This window comes from Vigna unguiculata, chromosome 4 (genome assembly GCF_004118075.2).
Source record: "Vigna unguiculata cultivar IT97K-499-35 chromosome 4, ASM411807v1, whole genome shotgun sequence".
NCBI lineage: Eukaryota > Viridiplantae > Streptophyta > Magnoliopsida > Fabales > Fabaceae > Vigna > Vigna unguiculata.
Window position 1 is genome coordinate 11,354,938 of NC_040282.1, and position 10,783 is coordinate 11,365,720.

At 28.3% G+C, this 10,783-nt stretch overlaps 1 protein-coding gene across 2 annotated transcripts; it reads right to left on the reverse strand.

Moving 5' to 3' along the window:
- Positions 1-3,785: 3,785 nt before the first annotated feature.
- On the reverse strand, positions 3,786-6,775 carry LOC114181635 (cyclic dof factor 3-like). Of its 2 annotated transcripts, none has more exons than XM_028068142.1 (2): positions 6,463-6,775; positions 3,786-5,397 (listed from the first exon to the last, which is right to left on the reverse strand). In XM_028068142.1, exons 1-2 carry the CDS (start codon positions 6,637-6,639, stop codon positions 4,138-4,140), a joined length of 1,437 nt encoding a protein of 478 aa, XP_027923943.1. In that variant the 5' UTR covers positions 6,640-6,775; the 3' UTR covers positions 3,786-4,137. The 2 variants fall into 2 exon arrangements, with proteins under 2 accessions (XP_027923943.1, XP_027923942.1); XM_028068141.1 differs by having other exon boundaries at positions 6,427-6,773.
- Between the last annotated feature and the right edge of the window lie 4,008 nt (positions 6,776-10,783).

Sequence of the window (10,783 nt, forward strand, 5' to 3'; positions counted from 1 at the left end):
TTTAAAAAGAAATATTGTGGGTCTTGTAAAGAGTGAAAATAATGGTTTTTTTTATGGATGCATTATTTGAAGCACTCTTTTGACATAAGATGAGTCATAAAAGGTGATATTCCACAAGTAAAGATCTCCACTTGGTTGGTAATGGGGTCTTTCCATTATAAAAAGCAATGCCCCCAACCATGGCTTTATCATAGATACTAACTTCGCCAAAGTCAAAACATCAATTCATCAAAGTAAAAAGAGGGAGAAAAGCGATAAAGCACACGCCTTAGAAAAAAAAAAAAAAGCCTTGTAAGAAGTGCACTTCAAAGCATTACCAATAATTATTAAAAAGAACGAGATATGTTAGGTTTATAGAAAGAATTTTATCGGAGATATATAACACCAATAACATATTGACACCACTCTCAACTCAAAACTTTAAGATAACAGGTTTATGGGTCTTTATTTTTATATAGTGCTCTAGTTTCTCATTTTTAGTTAATGTGAGACTTAGACTCACACTTGAATTCCTAACAATCTCCCTTTAAAGGGTGAATTCCCAACAAGATCTTCACTTAAGATCATATATGATAAGATTTTACATTGATAAGATAAAATTATAGTATATTAAATGAATACAAACTTCACTCTATATATCAATTTTATAAAATTAAGTTAAATTTAAAATTTATTTTTTAAAATTAATATTAAACTCATCTAAAATCTATTTTACAAAATTTATTGTTTGTTGAGTTTATTATATATGGAAACATAAAATTGGGAAGTAAATATTTATAAATATTTATAATAGGTTATGTAACAAAGTAAAAAGAAAAGAAAATACTCAAATATGGTATAGTCGATTGTTGCAACAAAAGTCACTTGGCTAAACTTAAATGAAAATACGTGATTGAATTGAAGTACAGATTGTGTTTTGGCACATTTTTCAATGAGAACGTTTATGAGAAAAAATGTGAAGAAAACAAAAATAAAAATGGCTTCTTCGTAAGTGAACTTTTTTGTTGTTTATTCTGTCTTATAAAATTTATTATAGAGAGGTGTATCCAAATATGTTATTAGATTTCCGTTAACAATTATTCAAGCTTAAATTCTTAAAATTATGAAAAAGTGTGTATTCTTATTTTTAATTTTATATAGTGTCATTAATTGTATATATGTAAAAGAGAAAATATAAGACAGTTGAGTTGAATTGTGTTTTTAGATATTTTAACATAATATTATATTTAAGAATGTCAAAAAATCCGTATTTGTAGATAAAATCCTCAATTGATAAGAAATAAATATTGAAAATGGATATTGGATATTTTTTATACCTACACGTTAATAGGACGGGTATGGGTATTATACTATCCGTACTCGTGGATACCTGCGTTCGCTATACTCTAATTTAAATTAAAAAAAATTATTAAAATATTAACTTATTGATTTTGAATGAGTTATTTTTTATCAATTGGTTTTAAAAAAACTTCATTTATTTATAAACTGTCATTCATCACTATTTAGATTGATTATTTGTACTTTGTTTGAAATTTATAAATGTTATGCATTGTATTTTTATTTGAATTTATAATTAAAATTTGTTGTTAAATATTAAATTTTCCTTCTTGTAAATACCCGCAAATACCCATAGATATTAAAAAAATATATGGGTACCCGCATAACGGATACCCGCACGAATATAGGTACGGGTACAGGACGAATATTTATCCAGCAAATAGGGGTACGAGGGAACTACTACCCATACCATACCTATCCCGTTGACATCCCTAATTATATTGAATTCTTAAAAAAAAAAACATCAAATTTCACTATGAATATTTTTCAATGTCATTTCCGACTCACAATGCAAACGTTCTATACTTAGTCCTACTAAGTTAATCACACGAGTATTTTTATAATTTTTTTCATGAGTATTCTTTAACAATCTTTTACAAGTTTTATATGGCGAGTATTCTTTAACACCGTAACCAATTTTATCTTTACCCACGATGAGGTGTTTGAAAGAAAGAATTTTAAACTTAAGTTTCTATTGTTCAAAACGATATGCAAATTAAACTCACTAAGCTATAATTATTCTCTAAATGAAGTGTAGAGTGTTTTGATCTACTTCTTGTTAGATATTTGAGACACTAAAAAATTAATGTGTTATTTTCTACTTTTGTAAGATGTTGGTATATTCTAACATTTATTATATCCATATTATTATTATTATTATTATTATTATTATTATTATTATTATTATTATTATTATATACATTCGACAAGTGATAAAAAAATATTTGCATATATATGAAAAACCAATAAAATAGATTCTAAAATTAATGATTTACTCTATTTTTTTAACATATAAATCAATAATTATTTTATATTAGTCAAAGTTAATAATAAGGATCTATTTTGGTTTGAACTAAAAATGTGAATTTTCAAAATTGAACGAAAAACTTGTTTGACCTCACTAACTTTTTGTCAGTAACTTGTAGTTCTTTATACGTTAATTGAAATTTTTTTACACATTCATTTTTAGCTTCTGACTTTATATTTTATTTTCCTCTTTATTTTTAAACCAATTCTTAAATTTTGCTTTTAATATTGTTTATATAAGGATGTTTATTTTGTTCATATTTCCACTTGTCGATAAATTTTTTTTTATATAAGATTTTTTATTACATAAACAATTAGTTTCTATTAATAATTTTATGCTACATTATTTATTTTACTATTATATTGTACATGATACTTATTTTACTGTTTCAACTTTAAATTTGAAGATATGGAAATTATCATACGGTAGTTTTTTTTTATTATTGCACTATATTTTAACTATTATATTAATTCACATAATGAAAATAAGATGTCTACTTAAAACTTTAATATTTTCAGTTTATTTTAAATTAGATAAGAAAATATTAGTAAAATATCACAAAAAATATAATATTTTAAAGTAAAATATATAATTAAAATGATTGTTTGCTAAATAGAAAACTACAAAAGTTTAAAATCAACTTGCATATTTCTATAATTTTATATTTATGAACTACAAAAGTATACTATAATAGATAATTTTACCATATCCACTAACTAACTTAACATATTTTAACTACCAACTAACACGTTTTCAATAATTAACTTTTATTTACGACCTACTAATAATACAGATGAATTTCCAAACATGGAGGAATATAATTAAAGTATTTACCGGGTATATAAACATGCAAAACTTTCATTTTTTTTTTGTTCTTTTCCAATCCATAGTTTGTGTAAAATTTTATTTCTATGATTTTGATATTTTAATAAATTAAATTATTTTTAGATATACATAAACTAAGAATTGAATCAAATTTATAGAATTTCTCTGAAATTTCAAATAGAATAAAGACTCAAAAATTATAATTTAATCAAATATTTTATTTTCATTGAAGAGTGTGAAAACCAAAATCCATTATGTAATATCTAATAAAACTTAAAAGTATGTCATGCAAATTTATGAAAGATATTTACCCCTTCATTGTACTTATAGGCTTTTAGATAGTGTTGTTCTAAAAAATGTATTATATACTATTTTAACCTTCTTAATTTTCTTCTTTTGGCCCAACAACTTTTCTCAAGAGCTGCTATTTTCCCGAACCGGGAATCGAATCAAATTCAGAAACAACCTCTTCTGTTTCGTCCAAAACCATTACTTTGTCTATGCAAAAAGAACCAATTGATGCCACGTGAACTGATTATGATAACACAAACACAAGATTTTTCGTGACCAATATACATATATCATTACAGTGCCATGTTTTTAATTGATTTGGTGTAGCATTATTTTCAGAGAAACTAAGAATTCTTCGTTAGAACAAGGGACAAGAAACCTAAGAATTTGTTACAGACAACAATGACTAAACTTGCCATTTACACTACCTGAAATGGTGAGTGATGCAGGGATCACTGTATTATTGCTGCACTAGCTAGCGTCTCCAAGAATCAACAATTTCAGAGATCATAACTCAAAAATAGATTTAAAACAACAGAATGTAGATACAAAATGTACTGCACAAACTAAAAACGCTACCTGCAAAACAAATTTTATGCATGTGAACCAACCAATATGCACAGGATTACGAAGGGGAAGTGGAGGCTAGAAACTCATCAAATGCCCTCTTGGAATGCATGAGCACGAGAAATCGCTGCAGGGTTAGCTTCCAAGATTTGAGACACACCCAAGACACGGTCTTTCCCTTCTCTAGCCTTTGCCCTTTTTGAAATAGCACCTTCTGGTACACATTGCTGGTTATCAGGGTTGGTTCCTGATGAGGCCAATTTTGAGGCCCCATTTGGATCATCAATTGTAAGGGTCGTTGGAACCAACACACACATGTCTGATTTTTGTTCATCTGTTGAAAGGTTGTCTCTTGTGTGTTTTCCAAGTGTTGGGGAGCCGTTGCCGGAGCAGCAGCTATTACTGGTAGAGGAAGTAGGTGAAAGGCAGCCATTGAAACCCGTTGAAGCTGCTCCTGTTCCACCCCAGTATGATCCAGGAACAAATTGCAAGGGAAAGCTTGGTGGGTAGATTGTTGGAACTGCCATGATCGGTGTAGGACACCACTGCATTGAAGCAGGGTCGGCACTGGTATAAGGGTTGCAAATTTGTAGTGAAGAGGGGTGAACTGATGCAGTGGAAGCAACATTGTTCCAATCTTGATTCCAAGGGAATATCCACGGAGGAACAGGATAACACTGCAGAGGTTTTGATGCAGTTGGTTCAGTTGATTTGTTTCTTGGAGTGCAAGCATTGGTCATAGATGATGATCCACATAAGGATACTTCCTCCTCCACTTTTTCATGATTTTGTTCTTTGAGATTAAGCATTGACTCCATGGATTCACAGAGAGGAGGGGCATCAGGAGAAAATTTCAACACAGTACCATTATCTGTTGAAGACCTGAAAACAGCGGCAGATTGAAGTGTTGTTGAAAGTTGGTGACAAGAAGAGTCACTTGTAGTTGGAATTCCGTCACAGGATACAATAATGTGACGATATTGAGAAGCTAGGTGCTTGTTCTTTCGTCTCCCAGCACCCACTGGAACATTTCTCATGGTTCCACCTGCAGTCCAATACCTTTGGCAGTTCTTGCAGAAATGCCGAGGTTGATTCACATTGTAGTTATTGAAATAACAGAATTTGGTGTCTAAACTGTTGCATCGAGGACAATGCAGAATCTTGTCTGGTTTCTTCAAGATTTTATCTTCATCTGTGCTGCTACTCTCTGTGTTATTTTCTACTGCTTTGGAGTTTACTTTTGACTCATTTTCCTGCGGATTATTATGTGGGGTCTCTTGCTTGCTATTCTCAGAGTTTTCAGCACAGGGCATTTCAACTTCTTTTTTCTTTATGCCATTGTAAGCATTCTGAAATTAAAGCTCTAATCAGTGACAAGCCAAGTAGAACAATGTTGTGGGAAAATTAAGAATAGACGAGAAACAAAATCAACATTTATTTCCTATGAAAAATATACAATACCACACAAGAGGAACAATTGGAATTCAATTCAGCAATTTCTCAGTAATAGCATATAGCAGTTTCTCAAGGAATAGCATATTGGTTCGTTCATACATAAAACCATGTTCATCTCCTGTTTACTAATCTGTCTCAACTTCAGTTTCTCTCTCCCATCAAACTGATATATTCATGAAAATGAATCATACTAGAACTGGTAACTTATAAACAGCAACAATTGCATAAATTTACTGATAAATGACCACAAAGAGCACCTAGAAACTTTTGGACTTGATTGTTGCGAAGTGTTGACAAGGGAAAATTGAGTAAGTAACTAAATGAAAGATTCTAGTATAATGAACCCACATTACTCCAAAGAAAATATTCATCGCATTTATTAACATTTTTGTCTAAAGATGGAAAGGAAATGATTCATAGATAATCAACGCCATTGCTCCAATAAAGATGAAACAAGTTAATGTTTTAAAAGAACAGAAAACCACCATAGAGGTGTAGCAGAACCTATTTGAAATCTGAAACAAAACTACACTCTCAAGACAACAAAAACGAAATGTTAGGCATATTTTTCTTTAAAAACTCAATTACTCGCACAAGACAACTTCACCAACCTCGGTCATAATTCATCAAACTCCTGTGAAACCAGAAAACACAAGGACAAATTGTGAACCAAAAGTTTACTAAAAATGAACGATTGAGACCACCCTTTGTTCCCATGAATCTGAACGTGCATCAGATACACATTCCCAAAATGTTAAAAGGGAAAATTGATAGGAATAAATGGTCTTTATATTTCACACTATTCTAAAGCTAGAACATAATTCTAGTACTACCCAGTTATGGCATAGATAAAGGAATGGTATTTTTTTAATGAAAACCCCATAAAATAAAATGGCTTTTGGGCATGCTTTATGAGTAAGTACCATGGTTGCAGAGTTGGCCGGAATCTGATATCCCACCTGAGAAGTGGCCGGAATCTGAGATTCCGGCAACGGAATCTTCCTGCCAAAGAGCCTAATACCCGGATCCTTATTAGACATGTCCCCTTGTGTATTAATTAATGGTAGTGTTGTTGTTGTTGAATGGTTTTTTTCCACAAGAACAGTGTGAAGCTTCTGAGCAGTTCCAAGATACATAGATATAGATAGAACAGAGAAAGAAAGAGTGAGAGAGATAGAGAAAGAGAGAGAAAATGAGATGGTAAAAAAAGCAGCTTTTGTTTCCACGGAACTTTTCAAGGGTGAAACTTTGCACTAAAAAAGCTAGAAAACCCTCTGAGGGAAAAAGTCACCCTGCAAAAAGCACCAACAACATGAGGCATCAGAGACACAATACCGTTCCTTTAAACTTTCTTCTTTTTCCCTTTTGCTCTTTTACATTTCTTCCTTATAAAAACCACTTTCTCTTAAATGCACCTTTTTTTTTTTTCTTTTTTTTCATTCTTTTTATAGATAAATAATGGATTTCTATTTTAATATTATAAAAAAATTATAATGTCAATACATAAAATATATTTCTTTTAAACTATATTATTGGTCACATGAATAGTAATATATTAATATTAATTTCTTTAATAAACACGTGATCATTAAACAGAATTAAATATTTATTCAATTAAATTAATTTATGTTACAAATAGAATGACAAGAGAGTGTGGGTTTCATTACCCTATCCCATCCACCCAATAAAATTTTATTAACATCTTCAAAATATAATTTTTTTTCCTCCACTCCATTTCCATTGATAACGAATATACTAATATACCTATATTCACACACATTTCTTATTTCTATTAAAAAAAATAAAAATCACACGAAAACATTATTATATTATTAAAATATTTAATATTAAAATATACTAATAATTTGAATTTAAAATTTCATGTTTTGGACGATATATATGATGCTCATAACAAAATGAAACATATATAATTACGGTGATAAAGTTATTTTTATGAAACTAATTATAATATATAGAATTATATAAAAAATCAACCGAATAATATTCTATATTATCAAAATATTAAAAAAATATTATTAAATAAATATTTTTAAAATAATTTGATATATTATTGAATGAATTATAAAAAAAATATAATTAAGGGTATGATAAAAAAAATCTGAAAAATATAAAAAAACTTGTTAGTTATGAAACTGAAACTGTTGAATCATATCGAATGATATTGAAAATTATTTAACAATGATGTTCTTCTATTGAAAAAACAAAAAAAGAAACTAAAATTCAAAAACAATAAAAATCCTGATAAGTTTTTTTTATATCACCTAATCAATTAAAGGTTTATGTCATTGAGTTGAATTAAGAGTTAAACACTCTCATAAAAAAATAAATATTAAATAAAAATAATAAAGAAAGAATAAAAATTATTGTATGACTAAAAAATTATTTAATTAAAAACATCCATCTAAACTTAACCACACACAAAATAAAATAAAATAAAATGTATTACTAAGGATGTGATCCTTTAATTTGTTCCCTCATTTATACATATGTGTTCGTTGATTTCTATAATAACTATTTAAAAGTAATATTTTTTTACCTTAATTTTAAAATCAATGGTAATTGTGATTAATTCGTTTTCATTTTTAAGATTCGAATTCAGTAACAATTTCATTCTTAAAAAAAGTATTTTAAAACCGATTAAATGTAAGAAAAGAAATAACAAGTATGCTAAGAAAAGTAATTATGATATCCTTTGGTTGATTTGTTGGTATGTACCTTTGCAATTTGATAGTTGAGAAAAAACAAAATGAGTAGCTTTTATTCGTAGGAAACAGTGTTGAAATTAAGACATTGGACCGTACCTTGGACTTTTGGATTTATGTTTAATTTTAATATTTTGAGATTAAATTTTGAATTAAAATTTTACAGTGAGGGTAAATAAAAATAGAAAGTGTTAATTTGAATTTTGAAAAGATAATGGTAAAATGTTTATTAGGAATTATTAAAGTGGTGAAAAGCTAGGGTGGTGACATGTGGCAGATGAGCGAGCAGAGAGGTGAATGAGAGCCAAGAGATGTAGTGGCTAAGGACCAAGATGAGATGACGTAAGAGAAAAAGGTGGGTCCCACAATGGAAAAAGGGCAAAAAGGTGATGCACACTTCAACCACACCTCATTCACCCTATTCTCTTCTCGCGCTGCCTTCAATTGCTGTACCTATTTTATTCTTTAATTATATTATTATTTAAATATATTTTTGTCTTTATCTTTTAATAAATTTTGAAATTAGTTTATTTTTAAATTTTGGACCAGTTTATTCTTTTATTTTTCAAAATATATAAATTTAAATTTAGTTATTTTAATCAAATTTTGTTAAATTTATTTAATATTTTATACGTATTTTATAGTTATATTTGAATTATTTATATTGTTTGATACAATGTTAAATCAAATATTATTATAAAAATGTTTGAAATGTTAAATAAATTTAACAAAATTTGATTAATAAAACTAAATTTATGTGTTTTGAGAAATAAAAAACTAAATTAGTCCAAAATTTTAAAATAGACTAATTTTAAAATTCAACAATTTAAATATTTTTCGTACTGTATTTATTAAAATCATAAAATATACAATAATGCGCGACAAATTCGTAGGATAAAATTTGTAAAGCAATCATTACATAATTGCGTGACATAAAATAAGGCTCTTCTTTTGCACTAAAAAGCAAAAACATATTATTTTATTCACATTCTTACAAACAAATCAAATTCTTATGAGATATTTTCAATATGTTTCCTAAAAGTTTCTATTTTTATCCACTTTTAATATAAAAAAAATATTTTCAACTTAAATTTAGCAAGAAAATAAGTTGTTTCTTGAGTATGAAAATAAAATTAACTGAAAATTTTACGTCAAAGATAAAATAAATTTACAATAATATGATAATTAGAATAAAATAAGTTACTTTATGAATATAAATAGTTTTTTTATCCTATTCTATCAAAAAAAATTTACAATAATTTAATAGACTCAAACATAAACTACAATAAATTTGTAATGATTTGTATATCTATTTAAATAATATGATTTTTTAAATACATGTCGAAAATGTAAAGTATTTAAATCGAAAATATTAAGCATACAAATTGTAAAATGTTTAATAATGAATATTATAATAGTGTTGTTTTTTTTTCATCAGTAAAGAATAAAATAAATTAAATAGAGCACTTGAGGAGTACTCTAATCCTTATACAAAGAAGCAGAACCTAGACAAATAGATGCAATAGCTTAGATCAAAACAAAAGATCATCCAAAACTATATGATTACAATTTGGAACAAATTTGTGATCCACAAAACAAAGGGGACAAAGAGTATGCATACCTAAAAACAGACTTCACCAAATTTCCAAATAGTATAATAATAGTATACATTAATCAGACCACATTTTTTCTAATACCAATACTTCAAACGTTTGAACACATCTTCCACCTCATAGAAGGAGGATAGATGCATCCAAATGGTCCTCCAAGAGAACAAGAAAGATTAAAGTACGCTTAATACATTTCATTCTCATTGCATTTGTTAAACTGGACAATTTCACTTCTGTCCCAAAGGAGATTGATCAACATGTACTAATGTATTTATGATTTGTCTTGGTCCCTTTGTCAATAGTGACCTGTATAAGCTTGCCTGACATACTTAAACACATAGCAGTTAATCATATCATAATAGTGTTGTTGTTCTAGATATGAAGCATGATGGATGACCTTATATTAGAAAATTCATTATTGTTCCTCTATTTAACATGAATGATCGATGAATAAAGTATCCATCAAATGATAGAATTTGACTTCAACTCTAACACTACAAATTTAAAATCTAAATGAAGATAAATTTTTGATGACTTTTCTGTAATCGATAGTTAATCTTATTGAATTTATTGAATTTTAAATGGAGAAATGGAGCCAAACGGGTCACTGTTACGAACTTTTGAAGAACAATTTCCTTCCCCAGTGGCACTTTTGGATGTGGGTGGGTCATTCGGTAAGTGGTGTTTGTGAGTGCTGGTGTTGTTGTTCAATGTTTGTTGGTGTTGTTTCATTCTCACGAGGCAAGTGTCTTTTGTACAATGTTTTAAGGTCTTTATTTGTATCCCAACTTGCAAATTAAGGTTCCCTCATTCTTCACAAACCAAACCTCTTCTTACAACTTGCGATCTTCTTCTTACTTTGAATTTCGGGCAAGGGGGAGTGTACCCCAATATTTGGTTTTCAAAATTTGTTATCTAATTCTTCGTTTGTCACTATCGTAATCATA

Bases quoted from the DNA above. Each gene is read 5' to 3' on its own strand.
- LOC114181635 (XM_028068141.1), bottom strand. From the start codon at position 6,639: ATGTATCTTGGAACTGCTCAGAAGCTTCACACTGTTCTTGTGGAAAAA. The intron at 5,398-6,426 runs GTACTTACTCAT...CTTTAATTTCAG, and splicing joins CGGCCAACTCTGCAACCATG to AATGCTTACAATGGCATAAA.